We start from the raw sequence: 22,987 nt of genomic DNA, 5'->3' as shown, positions 1-22,987 counted from the left end.
ACACTGGAAAAGGGCATGTTGGGAGGGAAGGACTTCTCTGGGCAGAAAGCAGCACTCCCTGCCAGTGACACAGCTTCTGTCTGAAATGAGCTGTAAGACCATTTCAGTTTCGACACCAACTAAAACATTTACTCTTCTAAAAGGGCCCATTTCCTTTAGACTTTCTGACCATGTCGACCTGTAACTTTCACATAAACTTGAAAAGAAAACAAATTAAATAACTGGAACCACAGTGATGCCATAACATGCAGATGCTTTTTTCTTTATGATGAAATGTCACACAATGCAAGTAACATTTACATTTGGCATGCAAAATTAGTTCCTGACACCAGACCAAAATGGTTCTCAGCACCAAGCAAGAACATTTGACACTTTCTCCTGAAAATCATTAAGGATTGAGCATCCTTCTTAGCCTGGTTTCATTATGGAAGCAATGTTGGTAGAGTGATTGTTAAAAAAGGTGTGGAGAGATAATGACTGTGGGTTTGTGGGAGTCTGTAATTCATGAGGACATGAAAGCTTTGCCCACTGAATTTCTTTCCTTTATTACAGATTACAACAAACACTACAAAAGTTGCCAGTGGAAAACATATCTAAAGTTAATAAAATGAATATGAATGAATATATATAAAGTTATTACAAATTAATATCTGCCATCAATAATATATATTATCAAAAAAGAGCATGGTATCAATTAATAACAACATGAATCAGTACTGTGGTACAACCAATGGCAGCAGCAGCCAAGTACTTATATACCATTTTAGATTACTATTTTAGGTTACTAAAGCAGACTTATCAATTATATAACAGCAGATATTTTTATGATTACTTATATTGATATTTATGCTGTTGATATGAAGTCAATTCAACGAATTTCAAAAGCAGCAAAACCATCTCAAAAGGTGGGAACAGTCTGGGGGACCAATCCTTCCTGAAAGAGAGGAAGAAAGACCTAGACATTAACAGAGCTGGTAGAGTCCCATTTCCAAAATGATCTATATCACAGACTTTTTTTAGCCAGGTGTCCCTGGGGAGAGCCCAAGTGTTCATGAAAGGTTGTGTGGGATTCAACCAAGAAGTTCTCAGGCTCATTTCTGGATAAACATAGAGTGATTTAATAGCACATAATAATAAGAGGGAGTGGGGCATTCAGCAGACAGCAGATCCTGTTTAATTTCTATTTTTTCACAGTTGGGGATGCTGGTTTTGGTTCTTTCAGAGTTATTCTTTTTCTCAGACTGTTTTCCACCTTCACATGACAAATTGTTGTTACAGTCTCCTTTTTTGGTGCTTATCAGTGGTATCTCTGGATGTTTCTGGTTTCTAGGTACCTCAGCTGCACTTCAAAGAGGCCAGCTGCCCTTTTCAAGGAGGTTTTTCTCTAGTTCACAGAGCTGGTCCCCAGGCTTGCAATTCCAGGCAGTTCTCTCTATATCAGTTTTTTTGGAGCAGACATATCTTTTGTTCACTAATTTTCCTTTCTAACCAGTCTGTCTTTATGATGCATCACTGCCTAAAAAAGCTGTTTTTAATAAATAGTAACATGTCAAGTATGAAAGATTTGGCTCCCAGATCAACAGCATATTCTGTAGGGAAGCAGCTAAAAGGTGAAAATCTCTGATTATAATATGTGAGGAAGAAAGATGAAATCAAGAGAAGGGTATATGAAGAAACAGGACTCAGCAAAAATATTTTCTTTCAGAAATGCCAGAGTTCCACAAAATTACTCTGTAATGTTCCAACCAATTCCACCACTAAGCACTGTGCTACAACCTTCCACCCTGCAAAAATTAAGCAGGGGCAGAGTCTCCAAGAACTCAGCAATGACTGTATTTTATTTGATATTTTAAGGCCAATCATATGTATAGATTATTTCAAAATCAAGACCACATGCAAATGAGAGCAACCAGGATCTCTCTGAGTGAATGAGCATTTTTACACTGAGGTCCTATGAGTGTCACCTTTTCCTCTTGTTTGGCCCACAGAGCTTTCAGGACAGCAGCTACAGCCAAGTGGACAGTGCCCTTCTCTGGTCCAATCTACTGAGCAAAAAAATGTAGAGCCCTCAGTGTCATTCACAGTGGTTTGATACTCACAGTTTCTGTTAAATGATATTTTGTTCCCCATGGTTTAAAAGACTGCACTGTTGATAACACAGCAAGGGAAAAAAAGTCACTGATACTGGGAAAAAAAACAAAACAAAACAAAACAAAAACAACAAAACAACCAAAACAATTAATATTGGTTAAAAATTACAAAAAAAGAGAAGGTGCAGAAATGTGCAATTTGTATCAAATACCCCTCTGGAATTCTGACTAGTCGCTTTCATACTGGCTTGCCTGAGAACCACGTGTTCCTAATTTCTAAGAACGCAAATGGAACTATTTTATGAAAATTCACAACTTACATGTTTGTTACCATCCTTTTCACAATGGCACCCTAAAATGTGTCTTACAGCAGAGTTGTCTGTTGCTGGTAAGTTGCCTGTTGCTCTCTGGAGAAGACTTCAAAGTTGTTGACAATTTCTATTGACCACATGAATAAAGAAAGGCTTGACAGCACATATGACTGCCAAGCATAGCCAAATTTACTGCCTCATTACATCCAAATGCCTGTAACAGAAGGGCTGTGGGTCCTTTCCTCAGCTGGTACTTTGAGAATTAACCTTTTCAGACAGTCTGTAAATTTGAAGTAGCAGCATGGCACCATTCATTTTGCGCCCAGACGTGGGTGGCCACTGTCAGTTTAGTTGAGTGGCCATGTTTCATCTTACACTTCCTGTTTCCAGATGCTTACCCCTTCCTCAAAAAAAAAAAAAAAAAAAAAAGAAGAAAGGGCTTTCAAGATGAAAGTTATTTTGTATCACCTCCCCACTCCACTGGCAGTCCAAAACACTGTTAAGGGGACAGAGGCCATCAGATTCCCTTATCCTGTGAGGAAAACAGCATTTCTTCAAATTATGCAGCCTTTACAAACCATCTCTTTCCAGCCACTGATGCATCTCCCTGAGTTGTTTTGGTACTTGCAGTCACATTCAAGTTCTCGTTTCCTCATAAGGCATTCTGTTTCTGGCAGTGAAGTAGTGGCAGTTGTGCTCCAGCTGTTTCAAGTCCCCAACACTCAGGGCTACATCAGAATTGTGTTTTTTCCAGTCCCACATACCACTACTCAATGTCAACATTTATTCTGAGCAGAGGGTTTTGCCAGGGTAAACCACATGCCAATCTTCTTCAGCAAACTGCAGTGTCAGAGAAAGGACAGAGAGCACATGAGCCTTGTGCCAACCATCATTTTCTTCAGCAGCGAGGAATAAACAGTCTTGAGAGTTAAGAGGCAATGATTCCAGTTCTGTGAGTTCTCCCCTGCTAGGGATACTTGCTTGAGGTATGAGCAACCAATGCCTGAAACAGTTTTGTGAGAACTCCTTTGCGTGATTCTGGCTAAGACACTTTCCTTGCCTGTTCCTCTGCTGTTCCCACCCGCATTGTGGGAACCACATCCCATCCCACTTTTCTTGGATGTGATGAATCATGTACTACAGTGCCTGAGGTCATTTATGTATCTAGGCAGGTTGTACTACGCACATTTCACCCATGACAACGGGGAGGGTTTTCGGCATCTTATAACAAACCAGGTGATACACAGACTCCAGTCTTAGGCTGACTAAAGACAATGGTTTGTTCCTAAAGAAGCTTAAAATAACTGAGTATGTACTTGCTAGATTCTAAGTAGGTAAAAAAAACCAAACCCAACAAATGAGACATTTCTGTGAGAAATAATTGCAAAGGTAGATTGAAGGAGGAAAAGGCATGATATCATCAAGTCAGAGGTTTTGTGGGTGTTCAGCTGAGTGCTTAGAGGGTTTTGATATATTTGAAGTGTCAGTGAAATAGACTGGAATGAATGGCAAAGAAAGAAGTGCTCATTTTATGGTCTAGGGCTGAAAGGGCACTGCTGCAAACCAGTGATGTCTGGAACCTACACCGAGGTACAAGAAGGGAGCTCATGAATGTGCTCACTGGGCAGTGCTTTTGGAACAGTCACAGAAGCTGTGTCCTGTCCAAACTGCCTAAAAAAAACCTCCTGCCCCCCTGGCGGTGTGTCTGAGATGTGGCAGCTCAGTGACCTGGGAAGGCAGATCCCATTGACAGTCACTGCCTTTCTCAGAGGCCAAGGTCCAGCACTCCCCACACGTGGGCTGTCTGAAAGGTGGCTATCTGCATACCAGGGCCTCCTGGGCAAGCCTCAGGCTAGAGATCCATGCTCCATGCTCTCTGCAAGGTGTAATTGGTACAGCAATTTTTGTGGCAGCCAAATTGCTGTGCAGGACAGACCCACAGGGTTTTTTACAAGTTTCTCTCTCTCTCTTGTATTTTGGGTTTTTTTCCTATTGCTCAGGTGTCCATTGTGAACAATAATGGGAAATTACTGCAGCTTTTCTTCTCCAACCTCAAGACCAGGGGTCAAAGTTGGTAGGTGATGCTAAAAGTTGCCCATGTTAAAGGAAATGTTCAGTCAACCAAATGCTGGATTCTAGCTGCTGCTTGATCACAGTCTTCAACTTGACCCTGGATGAGTCAAAACACCACTCTTCTCCTTGGTAAAGGATCATGACAGAGATAATGACACTGATCTCATTTGTATGAGAGTGTGTAAGAAATGCTATGTATTAGGCAGTAAGGGCTGTTGGGCAAGATGGTAAATGTCTTGGAAACCCCTGGGAGAGATGCTGCCACTCAGTAGGTTTCTGTTTATTGCCTGGCATAACAGTGTCTGTCTTGGAACAAAGAGCAAATGAAGCCCAAGCTATTTTGTCAATAGATCAAGAGCATTTCCACAAGATAGGCTGACCTTTCATAGTGGATATGTATCCCACTATCCTCCTGACTGCTCTTTGTCATCCCCAGGTTACAAAAAGGGTCATTCCTTCCTACTTTACTGATCAATTGAACTCAGGGACATATCTATTGCTAAGTATGTACACACTTGCTCTTCAGAACACTTAGGAGCAGTCTGAAAAGGATGGGGCCATTCTAATGACAGTGGCGCCAGAGCTCATATTTAGCCTACTTGTAATCTGCTCATTGTAACCTTTAACTCATTGAGGCAATTGATTGACCTTCACTTCCATGTGAAAAATAAAAAATCCTCTCCTTGCAAATGGCAATTCATTGATAAAGATATCAAGAAAATTCAATGGAGAGATTTTGATGCAGTCACTTTAACTAGTAACACTAGACTAAAATGTAAAATGGAAATTGTTTCTCTTGTACTTCTAGTCTTTTAGCAGAATGGAATAATATACATTTATGATAGTCATAAGCCTCTTTGAAAGACAGAAATGAAGAAGGTAATACAGAACAAAATCAAAACTCCAGTGAAAGGGGCACAGATGTAACCTTGCTTTTATAGAGCTGCTTAATTTGCCAGGCACTGTACTTAAAAAAGAGAAAACATTAACCTGTGGATTCTCATATGTGTCCATGCTATTACTGCACAGCCACAATGGAGAAATAAAAGCTGATTGGTTGCAAACACCCAGGCCAGAACTGAGAGGAGAGGAAGGTGGATAGAAACATGTAAGGAACCCAAGTCATCTAGTCACCAGCTTTCACTCTCAGGAATGTGAACCAACACTCTTGCCTTTTTCTGGGAATTCTCCAGAAGGACAGAATCACTTGGCAGGACTGACCAGGGGCTGCAATTTAAGATGGTCATTCCCTTTAGCACAGCACACCATGAGTATCTCCCTGAGTGGCATTTTCTACACTTGCTGGAGAAGCAGGGAAAAGTCCTCACTGATCTCATGAAGAAACAGTCAAATGATTAGATGTTCTCTTCACATGTGGTACTTTTATCGTAGGAGTCATACTGAACTGAGATTTATCATATTTTGATTTTGAAAGAGCAGAAATCCTTCCTTATCCTTCCTTACCCTTCCTTACTTCAGCAAATACACCCCTGGCACTGCCAAACACTGAAGCCAAGAGAAGGATCAACAGCCATTTAGCCCCTGGAAGACTGCCCCAAATGTGAATAAATGTCTGTATGTGTGTGTGGGGGGGGTGGGTATTGAATGAATGGTGAATCCAGCAGCTGGCACCTGTGGAGGTGCAGGAAAAAAAGGTGCATCGTTAGCACGCCTGGGATGGATTTTCAAGAGCAAAGGTAAAAATTCACAGATTTATCCATTTCCCAGTATGTACTTACCAGCAGCCTCAGCTAGAGACTCAATAACCTAGCAGCAGGGCACAAAGGAAGTGCTCCCACTGGCAGTAGCTTTTTGATTAAAGAAAGGAATGCTTTCACAGCAGTCAGCTTTCCAGTTGGTACATGACTAATTAATCAAGACTGCTTGTACTCAGGTATCCCTTTTAGATTTCCAGTCTGTTTCTGGACCCTGCTGAGTTTAACTGGGTATCTGTCCTGTCTTTAAGAACAAAACAAAAACAACACAATGGCCAACACGTTTCTCCTTGCCTATAGTAAATTAAATACTAAGAGAAAATGTTCAGTGCTCTGCAAAAATACACAAAAAAGAAATACTTTAATACCCCAACAACAGTGGTTGTTACAATTTGACAAAATCTATGCCTTTAAAGAGAATGCTAAAAAAACATTATCAATGTACTGCCTACAAAAAGCACATTTGCATGCATAACAAAGAAGGAAAATAAGCTCAAAGAGTAGGACTAGAGAAAAACATGGGTCCCATGGCTAATGTCTGAACTCTGTGAAGTTCCTAGTTACATGGAGAGGAGGGAAACCTGACAGAAAATCCTGCATCCACATACATTCACTGGGAAAGGAATGCTAAGCTACCTCCCAGAGTCTGCTGTGCTGTCTGTTTGGGATCCAGGGGCCAGTAACTCTCTCGTCAGGCTCTCAGTATCTTGTTTTTGTTTTGTTTTGTTTTTTTTTTTTTTTTTTTTTTTTTTTTTTTTTGTTGGGTTTTTTTTTTTTTTTATTTCCTAAGAGCTCATCAAGGTTCATTCTTAGATATTTCTGAGAGCAAAGCAATGCTTGGGACTCCCCAACTAATATGAAGCAAATGTGCTAGAAACCAGGCAGGGTGGGCTGCCCAGAGCCACCAGAGAGAACTGAAGCAGCACTTGGCATTAGCCTTGCTCCATTTCCACTGTGCACAAGGGAACAGATGCTCTTCAGTTCCCCTGCATTTCTACCTCCTTTTCAAAATATGGCAGAGACAAGAACGTATGACATCTGCCATGCCACAGCACTCAGCCTGCTTCCCTCTGCCCAGTGATGAAGTATGGTACCTCAGCTGCTAGCCTCCATCCTTCTATCCCACTCACCCCCTTTACCTCCCCTATGCTAACAGAGAAAGAAATAGGGAAGCTGTTTCTGTTTCTGTAGCTAACACTCTGTGTCACTAGGAAAAAGTGCCGAGAAAATAATCTGGTCCTTGAGGAAATGCTAAAGTCTGCAGCTGAGGGCGAAGTTCTTTTGTGGGTTCTGCTTCCAACTCTCAACACCCTAGCAGTCTCTCACAGCTGACACCCAGCTAGCCAGGATTCTTGATCGGAACCCAAGTTTTACACTCCAGGCTGTTACATCGGAAATAGATACAACCACCTCATTTCCTTCTCCTGACTCTTCTCACCCTATCTTGGAAAGATGTCTGTCAGAGATGTATATTTAGGGGGATGCTCCCAGCCCCACACTGACAGTCACTCTCCTGCAGTGCCTGGAAGGTCAAAGGCAGTTTTGTTCCTGTACTACAATGAGGTTGAAGTGCAAGCAAGATGTGTGTCTATGAAGGTGTCTCTTTCAGACATTTGCACAGAGCCCAAGTACCTACTGCACAAGGCAATAATTATTGGGTGAATCACAGTTCTGGACTGAGGCACTTATCCACCCAGACCTGCTTCTGGTGCCCAGATCAGTTGTTCCAATCCAGCCCTACATTCCTTAAGCCAGGTGTGAGGAATTGAGTCTCCTGCTTGCAATGTACTGCTTAGCTTATGTTGAGTGCTCCTGTGGCTTAAACCCAACGTGACTGCGTAGCTCTAAGTCGTGTCAGGGGAATGTTGCCACAAATACAAACATTTACAGCATCTCCACGGAAAACTTAAAAACTGAGAAGTTTATTGAACAGTTGAAAATAAATAACAAAAGTGGGGGCTCATTAAGTTTACTTTTTTATACTCATTTATACTCACTCCAGCTGCAGAAAACGTGTTTTAGAATAAGCATTAGTGTTGTAGATGAGTGTGGGTAAGACAGCATTCTGCTTTGTTTCTGCCCATCAGCAAACTATAGAAGTCTTTCTTTAAACAAAACAAAAAAACCCCAACCAACCAAAATAACCCACCAAACTCAACAAAACCCCCTCCAATCCTTTCCAAGGCTACTTTTCAGTTGTAATGGCTACTCACAAGCCTAGTGAAATGAAAATTCAGTGGTTGCACAGATAAGAACACATAAGGCTCTTATCATAATGCTTTATGCTAAAGTAGGAATGTACTTTTATCTAAATAGTAGGATCGTACACATGTTTATGTTTGGAAGTTTACTCAAAAACACTATGAAAATATTCTTAAAATACTACAGAGCTTGAAACAATGCACGACAGAAACAGTCTGCAGGCCTAGCATGCAGAATGGGAATCACACAGTTTGGATGGACAACAGGGAGAAGTACAGATTACCAGAAATTACATGATTGTTCTCATTAAAAATAGTAAAACATTAATTACATTACAGGAGATACTAAAAATACAGTAAACGTTGCAATTTGTAGGTTCTGTAAGAATGGTTTTAGTGCTGCGTTAGTTATTATTGAAACTCAAACAGTACTAGCTCCTTGAATTAGAGTGGCACTGCATATACATGCCAGAATCTGCACTTTGAGTCGTACTGGTTGTTGAGACAGGTAACATTCAATGAGGTTAAGATAAAACATTGGCTATCACAAGAACAAATGTATAAAATTCCCTGAAAAATTAGGCAGAAGTGAACAGTGGCTGCTAATCCCAGAGAAAGCAAGAGGGAGGATATGTGCTTGCCTTACAGCATGACAGTGACTGCCAGCTGAGAGTTTAAGTTGGACTTGCTCTCACAAGAATCTGAAGTCCATCTGTCTGTCCACCAGAGGGGTTGTTTTAAGCCCAGGCAGAATTATTCTAACCCATTTCTGCCAAGGACCTGTGAACCAGTCTAGAAAATGTCTCTGTTTTAACAGCAATAATGCACAATGAACTCACAATCCTGCATGGAAGTACAATTTGCAGAGCATAAAAAGAACCTCATGAATGTTTTATTCCCGTCCTCCTCCCCTCAACGTGAAGGCAACTCTGCTTTTGTCCCCCTCCCACCTTCTCCCCTCCCCCACCTCAAATAAGCAGATGCAATCAACATGAAATTTATTTTGAACCAATTCTGCAAAACAGTTCAACAATGCCATACTTTATAAAAATACTTAGTTACATAATTAAACTTATTACTATTTATATAAAAAGTGTGAATGTGAATTTTAAACTCTGTTAGGGTAAGAACCACATCAAGGTCTTCAGGTGAAACAAATAAATTTTCATAAACATACAAACTCTTTTGGAGAAGTTTTATAATACACAACCATTTACAATGAACACGTTCATTAAGTTAGTGTTTTATTCCTTTACTATACAAGTGTTATTACAATGAACTGTTCCATTCAGTAATTAAAAATCCATACAATGCCAGTGTCATTTTTGGCATTTTTTGTTATGACTGTATTAATACATAAACTCATATGATTGTGTTATTAATTTTAAAATATTTAGAAAAATTAAAATTTAATCATATTTTTTGGGTTTTTTGAGTATTTTGTGTATGTGTTTTTTTGTTTTGTTTTTGTTTTTCTTACAGAAAGCCCTTTTAAAATTTGATAACCACAGATGTACAGTTGATGAGCAATGATGAGGGAAAATGAAAAATGATGGCACTGTTCCTACAAAGATCTGTTTGGTAGTTGGATTCAATGTAGTGTAAACCCATGAATGTTAAGTTTAGTACCAGAACTATATTACCAGCTTTTCTGAATTCATTTGTTGGATAGCTTTACAATGATAATATGAATTCCAAGCTAGTAACTAAGTAAGAGTGTTTCAAAATTAAAGTATATAAGCTTGATCAGAAATTCAAGAACCTCATGCAAATTGTTGAGTAAAAGACTTGACGTTATTGCTTGATATGTCAGTAGCCAAAGAAAATAAATCTAGATGTAGTGTCAGCTGGGCTGAATACCAGCAAATTTTATTACTTGGACAATATTAAATATATTTTATCCCTTTATTTTTTAAACTTTCACATTTTCTTTCATTTATTTTTAGTTAAATAATTCTGTAGGAAGGGCAGAAGTGGGAAGAGCAACTGTGTGTGTGCCTTAATAGCCAAGAAAAGCAAAAGTGCAATCAAATCCCTGAACTAGTGACTAGCCACAGATAGCACTTGTGGCACCCACCCTTGTTAACACTCACAAGCCACATACAACAGTACCAAACCTGTCTCTGAAAAAGGATTAAAAAGTGGCCATTTACCAGCTTCAGTCTTGCTTTCCTGGTGAACTCTGTAACTTTGTTCAGGTAGTCTTCCCATACAAAAGCTCACTGTTCCACTGGAGCTTAAAAGATTAAAGGCTTTCCCCCCGTGATTGTATTACATAGCTTCAAGTTCAAATATCATCATACTTTATCAACACAATTTTATAAAATATTACCTCATTTTCTAGTTACCTTCATTATTCTTAATTAGCTATGCAGAAAGAAAAAAGGAAAAATCTCTCATGCTACTTTCCAGTTATATTAACACAAGTATTAACACAGTGCATTATGCTCTCTAATCTCACTATTGAGGTCTACCATTTAGATCAAGTTTCTCATTCACTGTTCCAATTTTTCTCCTTTTACCTGCCTACCCTAATTAAGTCCATGAAAGTGGAAGCTTAAAGATGAGACTACAAGTCAAATACAGTTGTACCATCTTTTGTTTTGCGGGGGTGGGGACACACACATGTAGTTTTAAACACAGGGAGTTTTACTGAACTGGAATAGAACTGTTGGTCCCACAAAGTTCTTCTGCTTTAAAAAGGCCTTACCCCAAGATCACTAATTCCAGACAATTCCCTCATTAGTAGAATGATAAGCAAATACTGGGAGAATAAAGGATTTGAAACATTGGTTTTTCTGCTATTGTTCACACCAACACTCATTTTTTCTGCCCCGTATTTTCAGTAAGCTTCCTTTGGACCCTGAAAATAAGTTGGGAAAGAGGAAAAAATAAAAAATATGTCATTGGTAAATCAGAGTATAACACTTTAAAAGTGGTTTTGTGCAACTGCATTATGAAATTCCAGTTTGCCATTAAGAGCATGCAAAGTAGCGAAGATTTTCTTTCCTGTGATTCCTTAGAGACTTCAGGAATTCTTTGCAAGTCTTTTACATTTGGCAGATTTGTGCATGTTATATAGACTGTTGGCTTATAAATTGTCTCCAGGCTGGTACTGTGGTTCTGTAGCAGTAAAGTAGTCCTCCAAGAAAGACTGTATATACTCAAATGTTGGTCTCTCATCAGGGTCCTTCTTCCAACACAGTTTCATTAATTCGTGGAGGGACTCTGGGCAGCCTTGTGGACAAGGCATCCTGTACCCACGTTCCACTTGTTCCAGAACTTCTCGATTCACCATTCCTAAAAGGAAAGCATATTAGCTCTGAATGATATTATGCAAAGAACAGTTTTCCAAAGTTTTCCAAGAACCTCTGCAGCTGCAATGCATGTGGTTCTACCAGGACAGAATTTTTAATGAACATGCTTTATAGTGGATGAATTTTTTACATTTTGCATTAAATACACTTTTTGAAAATTATTTCAGTACACTGGTAATTTCTCAACATATAGTCCTTTCCCCTTTCTCCCTTTCCCATTGCCTTGGACCTGTCCTTTCAGAGCGGAGACTCAAGCCCAAACAGCTTCTCTCTGCCTTAGGTTCCACTCAAGGACCACTTAATTTGAAATTAGGCCAAGAAAAAGGCTTTATATATCCCTAACAGAACTGCATTGCACATTCCAGATCCATCAAAATATTTGCTGAAAAATGTTTAGTTTCAAAAACCGGTTCAGCAGGTTCAGTGTAGTGATGCTCTCTGCAGTGTGGGAAAATGTCAAAAGTAGAAATATCAGGAAGAGACAGATAGAAAACATAAGGATACCCACTAATCTGAAATAAACTCAGTCATGTTTAGAAGTGCTATTATCTTAAAACATTTTTAAATATACAATATTTAATCTGAAAATAAACCAAAGTATCTTTGTGAAAAAAGGAACCAGTGAGGTGTGACTAAGTTTTTGTCTCTGCTTGTCAACTGTGGGCTCTGAATGAAGGGAAAAAGTACAAAAGGTAACTTGAGAGGCAGAGAATACAACAAAGAAAACAAAAATCTATTTAATCGCCCTGTTACCTGGATATGGCACTCTTCCCTTAGTTACCAACTCTGTCAGTAGAATTCCAAATGACCACACATCCGACTTGATTGTAAACCGACCATACAACGCTGCTTCTGGAGCGGTCCATTTAATTGGAAATTTAGCTCCTACAAACATTGGAAAGACAGATTCTCAATTTTCCCTTGCTAATCCACAATTTGCTTTCACTTCAAAATATTTTGAAAAGAATAATACACTAAAAATATTTTTATACTTTGCTTTACTGATAAAATTCAAGGTGGTATACTATTTTAATATTTCTCAAATTAGGACAGCAATTATTGGCTACAATATACATAAGCAATAAAGATATCTGAGTCTTACTTATACGCTTCAAAAAGTGAAACTGATGAACAACTTCTCTGGAATCTCATCTGTCTTCAAACTGTAGCATGTTTTATCCCCCAAAAATAATTAAAAGTGCTTTTTGAAAACACAAACAAACTGCCACATAACTTTGAACAAAGGAAGTTTACTAGGATTACATTTAGGTGAGGGGCTCACCTAAACAGAGCTGTGAAAGCACACTTCCATGCATGATCTTTATCCATTAACACAGAACACACAGGCATGTTCTGCTAAATGTAATAGTTCTAAGCAATTGAAAGGCAACTGGTCTTATTAAATAAATTAACTGGCCTTACCTTGTCTTGCAGTGTACTCATTGTCCTCTATTAATCTTGCTAAACCAAAATCTGCTATTTTACACACAAGATTGTCTCCTACAAGAATGTTAGCTGCCCGGAGGTCCCTGTGGATGTAGTTCATTCTTTCAATGTAAGCCATGCCATCCGCAATCTCAAAAAGAAAAATGTTATAAAAGCTTATTTTTCATGACTATAGACATTTCTCCCAAGCATTAAGCTGCACCCCCTTATTTTAGCCCGATTCCCATTGTGTAAGTATAGGAATTACAGCATAGCAACCAAGAGCTTGGCGCTGATTAGCGTGTCTGGCTGTTCAGTACCTGCTAATTGCAAACCACACTGTTTCCTTTCTGACAAATTACAAACCCACAATAGAAGGTGTAACACAGAGCAGCATACAACAGCCAAAGCATTTGATATTTATGTTTAGTTGATATGTGATAACTCTTCTCTGAGCACAAAATACAGTTTTTTTGGTACCTGAGCAGCCATGTCGACCAGCTGTGGGAGTTTTAAGTATTTCCCTTCCCCTTCTTTAAGGAAGTCTAGCAAGCTGCCTGTAAAACATAACATATTTTAGAGAAAAAAGGGAAAAAACAAAATCATTAACTTGACCTGAAAAACACAAATGAGATTTTCTTTTTAAACATTACAATTGACATATTTATCTCATGAAATCTGTATTTGAAAATCCATAATTTACTAGGATATGTGACCCAATGATCATGCCCATAGTTACCTATGCACTGGTAACTAGTTAGTGCAATTCTATCCAAGTGGTTTGGAATCCACTTCAATGATGCAAATAACTAAATAATAACAAAACAGACTACTGTTTCTGGCAATACACTGGAATTTTTCCAGTGTTGTTGGTATTAGTGCTCCTCCTAGCTGGACTTTCTTCTCTTGTGAGATTTATAATTACAGAACAAAAAAACCTCTATCCCTTACATTTTTTTGCCAGCTCAAATCATGTATTAGAGAAATTATTCTGAAATTACTGCTTTTATTTTGTTGCTTTTTCTTTCTTACAGGGAAAACGATCTTCCATTCTTTACAATACCTTATTTTCTCCCATTTATATAATGCAATTGTACCCAGAACATTACACTGAGCAGTATCTGAAATCAGTTCCAAGGACCTGAGCTTCTGTTAAGATTCCAACCTCTACTTGTGCAGAAAAGCTTTGTCTCTACATAAGGTTTCCCCTACAGGTGGCATTATGTCACATGAAGTAAGAATAGGACCCCTTTCCTAAGAAACTGGTGAAGACTGGTAACTAATCACTCTTGTCACCGTCCAAATTACAGTAACAAAATTACAAATGTGGCCAAGGTGGAGAAAGAAATTACTTGACTGCATATCCTGAAGTGGATTCATAGCAGTTCACAGCAGTAACTCTCAATTAGATTTCTCCAACATAACTTTAGTGACTTGCTGTATTTTTGCACAGTGAAAGTAAAAATGTGGCACGCCAGACCCACACTGCTGCTGCTGTTTGCTGTGTGTGTTTGCACTGACATTGGCTCAGGGGATCAAAGGACGGAAGAGGAGCAAAGATTTCACACTGATTTCTAGTAACCTGTCCACACTGTAAAAAACATTTGGATACTTTGCAGTTTGTACCTACTTCTTTTCCTTGTGAAAGAGGAAATAAAAATAAATTGTTCTAGTAGCTTAGAACAAGGAAATTCTATGGGTTTTGTAACATGAGAATTTTGTCAAAGGAAAGCTATAAAGAGAAGCTTCCAAAAGCACTCTGAATCCATAATTTATACAAATTACAATTCTGCTTTTGCAAGGTAACCAGTTCTGGTAGTGAACTTTGCTTTTCTTTAGGCAGTTATAAATACTTTTTTCCTTACTGCCTTGCTGAAATCTGCTTTCTTAACAATGAAAACTGACTTTGCATAGCTGTCTAGTATTATTTAGGAACAAAAATGCAGAAGTTTTTACATTTCCTGTTCATTTTTATCTTTTTGATCTTGTACAACCCTTTAAAAAACCCATACAAACAGAAAAAAAGTAAACCCATACATTTGTAGTGCAGTACTGAACATAACTAGCCACTCCCTTGCTTCTGCATCTTATGAGGATAGCAAAATTTCTCCATGAGTTCAACAGAAGTCTGCATTTTACAAAAAATGCAATAATTGATTTGGAAATCTGCTGCTTCTTAACAGTCATATGCTTATGATGTTTATTTCTACATTCTGCCTAAATCTCTAAATCTCTGTTTCAGCAGCAGGGGGAGGGAGAAATGACATAGAGCAAAGGAAGAAGGATCAAAGACTGAAAACAAGGGGATAAAGGAGGGAGTCTGGAAAAAAAAAAAGCTCAACCTTTTTAAAATTATTACACTGCTGGGAAAGAAACACTAAAAAACCCAAAGCTCAACCTGTTTTGTTGTTAGCAACAACAGGCAGGCATAATCTCATAATAATACTCCCAGCTATGTCATTCCATTTAAATGTGATGGACAGTACACACTAAAAATGAGGAGAAAAAACCCCCCAGTCTTGTACTTGGAAGATTAGAAAGGGTGACACAGATGTGCAAAAGAATCATGCCTCTGCCCATAATCTAAATCAGAACTGCTCCAACTAGGTCAAGCGTCGCTCATTTTAATTTAATCAAAATTAACAATTATACTCCAGTTAGCTTATACGTAACATTAATTAAACATCTGATTTGTTGCTGAGGTCTTAAATAACCTTTTAAATGTAGTATTTCTAACTATTCTGTCCCACACCTTTTGTCATGAATTCAGTGACAATGTAGATTGGTTCCTCAGAAACGACTGCGTACAGCGGAACGAGCTTGTCGTGTCGTAGTTTCTTCATGATCTGAGCCTCCTGCAGGAAAGCTTCTGGCATCATTGTACCAGGTTTTAGTGTCTTGATTGCTACTTTTGTGGTTCCATTCCACGTTCCTACAGAAACAGATCAGGTTTTATTCCCCACTGTAATACTGAAGACATTTTCTGCGGAAACTTTTTTTGCTTCTGTTTTCTTAGCTAACAGAATAATTATAAACTAGAACTATACTGAATATTAATTTTACCATTACATGCATGATCACAACTGGTATTTTCCACCTTCATTTCTCTATAATATTATCTCTTCAGATCCTGATACCAATTTACTTAAAATACTATTAAAACATTCACAGGAATAAGTGAAATGTGTCACATTAAGCTCTTACCCATCCACACTTCACCAAAACATCCTTGGCCCAACTTAACTTCCAGCCTCAAAGATTCTCTAGGAATTTCCCAAGCATCTTTTGCTAGTCCCTGTGTTTGTGGTTTCACAGTGGGACACACAGTTGTTAGCTTATGACACAGCCCATCGGCATGCTCTAGAAAACAGAAAAAATAGTCCAATAGCTTCACAGATAAGCAAGGGTAACACTGTAACAAAAGTTAACTTCTTAATCTTGATAAAAACCAACTAGTCCATTTACTTTTTGTTGAAATCAGAAAGAAATTTTATAGTTGTGAATTTTAAGAATAAGCTATGGAAGCAGTTCTTCTTCCTCACAGTAGGCACAGGCTGACATTGGGACACTGGAACTTGGGCTTACCTCTGTAGTGTTTCACCAGTTTCTGCAGAGATTCAAATTGTGCTCTGGTTGTGATATAGTATCCACCATTGTCAAGTTTCCTGATTTTGTAGTGTTTTACATTATCACCTCTGACTTCATCCCAGTCACGTATAGAAAGGGAATAAGCACCTAGGAAAAAAGTCACATCTGGTTCTTCATCAAACTATAAAAAAGTATTTAATGTTACCTCCCAAGTGTCATGGCACACATATATGATGTGCACATTCATTTGTATCATGGGACAGGCATAAAAATGTTCACCTTGGGGAACACAGGGGAGAGCAGGGAATGGGAGAGAGAAGAGATACACAGACACGTACATACCTTTAGTGGTTTCACTCTCTCTTACTAAGAAAATACCACGCTGGTTCCCAGGATTTAAAAGTAGCCTTTCTGCATCCTTCCTGCCCATCTTACCAAAATACCACCTAGAAAATTTAAAAGGAAATGTTAAATAAAAGCTTCCTATGCTTTGCTACTCATATAAGCAAATGATTTAGAAATCTCAAGCACTGACTGGACTACTAATACTCCAAAACAGTTGCTGGGCTACAAGTATCCCAAAGCAGCTACAGATCAACAAAAGCAATGACATCCATATAGACAAAAGATTAAGGTGACCTATTTCTGTATGAGTCTCATTTCTGTTATTTACAAAATACATGTAAAGAGGCCTGTATCTGCAAACACTGCGGTTTTCTGCTGGTTTAACAATGGACATTGTTAAACCAGTTAACTGTTCTTAACATTGAAAGGAACACCCTCCTCAGGCTAAGTTTCAGGCCAAGATGAATCAGATTACACACTTTGGTAGCACATTCAAAACTTTAGCAGCTGAAATTCCCTTCTTTAAAAAGTTTTGGCTTTATGTTAGAAAACAATATTTAATGCAAAGTGAGTGTGTATAAATATCATTTGATGACAGGTTCATTCAGGTCGGAAGGACTCTTGGAGTTCTGTGGTCCAGCCTCCTGCTGCAGGCAGGGTCTGCAGCGACATCACACCTAATTGTTCAGGATGTAGTCTACTTCAGGCTTGAAAACCCTGAAGGACAGACCACCAACCTGGGCAACCTGTACCCCTTCCTGGCTGTCCTCAGGATCAAAAGGTTTCTTATATTCAGCTGGAAACTCTCCTGTTCCAATTTCTGCTGCCTCCCATCTTTCTCTACCTCAGCAGAGACAGCACTTTCCTATTGATCACTTAGGAACAACCCTAAGGTAGGGTCATTTACTTCTCTGTGATTAACATTCCAAATTGCAGAATCATTCTGATACCAAAGAGAACACAGATGTTTTAAAAGACTTGCATTTTTTCTTGCCTTCAGCTCTTTCAAAAAAGGAGTTTTTCCTCTACACTCACACAGCGTGCTCATCCTGGTGAGTAGCCTGCACACAGTGCTGTTCTGAGCCAGTGATAATTTTAAGATCCATCTTCATATGAATCCCCAGACTTTGGAATAAGACTTATTTCTAACTACATTTTATTTTTATTAGATGCTTCAGAAGTTACAAAGTGATGTAAAGTGCAAATTTCAAACATTTTTGTCTGTCACTATCTTATTGACAAGTTAATTTGGCTTCATGAGTGATGGGAAAAGCAGTACTGGGAACTGCTGCAAAACAATGGCTTTGTGGGTGAAACATTTTCTGGGGAAAAAATGCAGATAAAGAGGGATCACTTTGTTGGCCACAAACAGAATGGCCTGTGCAATCACATGGGAATTTGAAACTTATTCTTCCATTTTGTTGTATTTATTTGCAGTTTGAGTGTTGAAAGAGATGTGCAAAGTTAGAAATGGATATGAGAGTAAACACACAGGAGACATTTGGATGTAACCTAAAATCTTACAGAAGCAAACTTGAATCCTAGTTCATAACTTCACATAAAAATGCCTCTTCCCCAGACTACAACAATTTACAAACTATATTATAAAGTGCTGTTATATTTCACTACCTATAAAATACCAGTAGGGTTGAATTGCTTTCTTTTTTAGAGACAATTAAATATTTATATTATGGTGTAATTAAAAAAAAGCACACAAACAATATGGATCCTGTCATGAGCAGTTTCTGCTATAAATGCCTCCAGGCTTAGAAAAGGCCACAGACAAAATTTTAGCAACTTGGGGTTCTATATGGCAATTGCACTTACATCTCTAATTGCAGTCACTACAGAAAATCTACAAACTCTGTCAAAGCACAGGGCTAAGAAACTTTAAGCAAATGAACTGTATTCCAAATGCTGTGGGGATATTTGATATAATTAATACTGGTTCTTTAAAATAAACAGTTTTTAAAAGCTTCCTCATTCATCACCCTTTACTCTCACCTCTAGTCATCATATAAACCTATGACAAATCCCACCACTTTGTTCTAGCCAGTGTTTAGGAGCCATACTTTCTTTGTAAGGGCTGTCATTTCCATTTTACCACCACATAATGACATAAGACTTTATGACATAGTTTCAAGAAAAAAGAAATATTTGACTTTTTTCCCCCCAAAATAAACAAAAGTTAGTACTTTCAAAACCAGATTAAACTCAAGGTTGTAAAATAACAGAGCATCTTTGAGGCAATCATTTTTTGATAGCAAAGAGCCAAGTGAGAGCAGCAGCAGCAACATGTTAAAGTCTCAGCTTGATATTCAGGAAACATCTTGAAAATCAGGCACTTTTCCCAGACATGCAGTAGCAAACAGAGAAGTGCACAGATCACATATCAGTGAACTGCTGATTGGCAGTATCATGCCTGTATATCGAAACAAGAGCTGTGCAATTTTACATTTCTAGTACAACAAACACAATCCCTTGGAACAAGGATAATCAAAACTCTATTCCAACCTACGGGTTCCACAGTCATTGTATGTGACTGTCTAAGCACTACAGGATGTTAGGAAATAAATGTAGGAAGTACTGGTACACAAAGCAGTATAATTTTCCAAATTCATAGCAGTCATTAGCATATCTAACAATTTTGTCATCAAAATGTTATTACAGATTAATAGATTAAAAATAATTGTGCACACAAATGCTTTTTTAGAATGTAAGGTTAGGTAATACCAAGTATATAGCTGATCTTGATTCAGGGTTTGGCAAGCAAAAATAGGGATAAAGCCCTAGAGTTGATGGCGTGTGAACTCTTTACTACAACTCATAAATTTTTGCTTTATATAATACACAAGGCATGCCATCCAGTTTTTATCATTACTGAATTCTCCCATCCTTTCTCCTTTAACCCTGCATGTAGCAAGCAGGGTGTCCACCTCATGCTTACTAATAATTACACCTTTGACATAATCCAAGTAGCATTGCTATCCTTTCATTAATAGTATTCTTCTACTTTACCCTTATAGGTTACATATAATGAATTTAAAAACGAATACCACCACAGGGTAGGAAGTGTGTACAATTGACAGGATACAGTGTCTTACTCTTCTGCTTGAATGGAGTCTGCAGGAGCTACATAATTGCTTGGGATGTAGCCTGTCTTTCCCGTAGCAATGGATCTTGCTTCCCACCAGTCTCCTTCCCTGCAATGAAACATCATTACCTCTTTCACATATAAACACAATTCCGTAGCACCTGTAATGTACTCACATCAGAAAGGCAGGTAAATTTAGGTAACGTGTTATTTTACTTATGAGGGCATCTCAAGTAGTTTGTGCTGCACCTACGTACATTTCCTGTTGTGAACAACATAAATGTCTCTTAGTGGAATTTTATATTTTAAAGATTTGGGACCTTTTTTTTTTGTGTAAAACCAAGATGCTTTACAGCAGAGATGTGTCAGTAAACTTCTGAGTTGTCTAGTCTTCATCTGCCTCTCCAGATGAGAGAGTAACTCCAGGTGCAGAGTCTGGGATGGAGCAGTATCTGTCCCCACCTTTGCTGCCCCAAAGGGGGTAGCTGGACCTTGCTGGAGCAGAGAGGGGAAGGAAGTCAATCAAGTGAGAAGCAGCTTGGGGTTACCACAGTTGCTACAATCTGCACCCAAATGCTGATCTCAACCTGACAAATTATTCTGTTAGTGGTATTACATATTTTAATCCCATTGAATATTGTTGAATATTGAAATTATTTTTAAAAAAATTAATTACCCTTCACTAAAATAGGATACATGGATTTCCAAAAGAACTAAGGATCTAATTATTCCAAACAACCCAGTAAGGTCTATAAATGAGAACACTTACGTGTTATTTATTATCTGGAACCGTTCACCTTTCTTAAATGAAAGGTCATCTGTAGTTCTAGCTTCATAATCATATAAGGCCACAAATACAGTAACACCACCTTAGGAAAAAGAAAAAAAAAATCACATATGATTCAGCAGTAATGTTGCAACACTTGATTTAAGGACTTGTCCATGAGATAAGAAATCAGTTTTGATTTGGAAGCAACTAAACACTCTGGGTTGCATCTCATTTTGCAAGACAGATCAATAACCTGCTAATTTCTTAGAACAGATCTATGCCTATAAACAGACATTCTGAAAATATGCTTCCACACCACAAAAGGCCAGTAGACACATCTCTGGATCTACATTAATAATTACAGCACTTATATACAGAAACCTGCATGACGCATCATCAGTAAAAAAATCCAAACCCATAGCTTCTTTATTAAGCTTGCTTCTTGTTAAGAAATGCAATTCTGGAAGAACCTACACCACCACAACAGTGAACCATCAGCCACTAATTTTCACAGAAGTGAAAGATCCTGCTGCACTTAGCTATAAATAACTGATGTATTCCCAAATTTTTGAGGTTACACATCAAGAACTACCCAAGGAATTGAACCAGAAATTATTCTCTTGGGGACAAAGACATTCCTCTGCTTTAGCACTGATGATTTTTTTTTGATGCCACCAAGTATCCCCACCTGTAAAGCAGACCCTTGCTGAGGATGATCCATCAGTGCATTACTCCAGAGAACAAGGATCAAGACAGGTCACATGAGGAACAGCTGCACTCCACCAACCCTAAGGAATCCGCTTTCCCATCCCACTTCTGGTACAGTGCATGCTGTTGAACATGTCCCCCAAATAGGACAGACAGAGAGGTGGATGGTAGGAAGGCTTCTGAACTTACCAGCAGAAAGCATTTTTCTATACTTCAAAGAACTAATCTATAAAACTGGGAAGACGGAGGAGAGGAAGAGGGAAAGGAGAAAAGGCTGTTTGAAATGTACAAGGTACTAGCAAAAATAAAGAACTGTGTACCATAACCATGAGAAAGTTAAAATAGAAAACAGTAAATAGACAATTCAGAAAGACTTTTTAAGCCCTAGAAATGCTATTTCTTAGTCTAATTAACATTTAGGAAGCCTAATGATCATCCAACCAATAACATATTTTTAAATGTATAACACTACATGTCCAATATGGATATGTACATATCAGGATATACATGAAAGTCCACCAAGAGAAACATGTTGCATATAATTTAGGTTTTAAAATTAGCATGACTGTGATCAGAAAGGAAGAACACATAATGCAATGGGGACAATCCATATGCAATATTCTTTTGCAATGTAGACTTTCTGACATAAGAGCTCCTAATCACCTAAACAGTTTGATTTGGAGTCTTCCTGTGGTTACAGTCTCTCAGCAGGCCTCAGCTGGAAATGAATTTAGAGTCTGCTGGGAAAACAGAATAAAATCCCCACAGGAGGTTAGAGTAATTGAGGGTTTTTTGCTTGTAAAGTGTGATTTATGAAATGAAAATGAATTAAAATATTCCTTATAAGTTAGCAGCTCCTAATTTAAGTTAAAAATCAAAACAGTTCTACCAATTTTTCTCTATATTACTACATTATTTTGACGACACAAACTGATAGGTAGAGCAAGAAAATATTGAGTATACAAACAGTATTCACACGAACAGAAAGCAAGTGTTATGGAAATAAGCCACCCCCAGAAGGTTCTTCAGCAGATGAAAACAATCAACACTCTCAATTCACAATATCACAGAAGTTTTTAACTGCATATAAAGAAACTCAAAAAACTTTAGCTACCATAAAACCTCTTTTTATTCTCAGTCACAAGTGTTATTTTTTCATAGTAAAGAATAATAAAATACTTGAAGAGAACAGCATCAGCACAGACTGATTTAAACAAAGATACTGTCAAATGATATTTCAAGTCTCTTACAGCTGTATTCTTTGTGAACCACTGTGAGGTGATCTATGTTAGTTGCTCAAACTGTATGTAGCCACAAGACTTCCCTTCAAGATTTTCCTTTTATAAGGTCA

At 38.2% G+C, this 22,987-nt stretch overlaps 1 protein-coding gene across 2 annotated transcripts in view; it reads right to left on the bottom strand.

The window, feature by feature from the left end:
- Positions 1-9,371: 9,371 nt before the first annotated feature.
- YES1 (YES proto-oncogene 1, Src family tyrosine kinase) overlaps positions 9,372-22,987 on the bottom strand; it is a 49,674-nt gene continuing 36,058 nt past the window's right edge. For both annotated transcript variants that reach the window (XM_064434685.1, XM_064434692.1), the window contains exons 3-12: positions 20,929-21,028; positions 20,170-20,268; positions 17,063-17,166; positions 16,718-16,867; positions 16,337-16,492; positions 15,885-16,064; positions 13,613-13,689; positions 13,130-13,283; positions 12,461-12,592; positions 9,372-11,690 (exon numbers count right to left, since the gene is read on the bottom strand). In XM_064434685.1, the coding sequence (XP_064290755.1) occupies positions 11,482-11,690; positions 12,461-12,592; positions 13,130-13,283; positions 13,613-13,689; positions 15,885-16,064; positions 16,337-16,492; positions 16,718-16,867; positions 17,063-17,166; positions 20,170-20,268; positions 20,929-21,028 (1,361 nt within the window). In that variant the 3' untranslated portion in view covers positions 9,372-11,481. The remainder of the gene's footprint in view (positions 11,691-12,460; positions 12,593-13,129; positions 13,284-13,612; positions 13,690-15,884; positions 16,065-16,336; positions 16,493-16,717; positions 16,868-17,062; positions 17,167-20,169; positions 20,269-20,928; positions 21,029-22,987) is intronic.

Source organism: Passer domesticus, chromosome 1, assembly GCF_036417665.1.
Source record: "Passer domesticus isolate bPasDom1 chromosome 1, bPasDom1.hap1, whole genome shotgun sequence".
NCBI classification, from domain to species: Eukaryota; Metazoa; Chordata; class Aves; order Passeriformes; family Passeridae; genus Passer; species Passer domesticus.
This window is presented reverse-complemented; position numbering and strand designations above follow the sequence as displayed.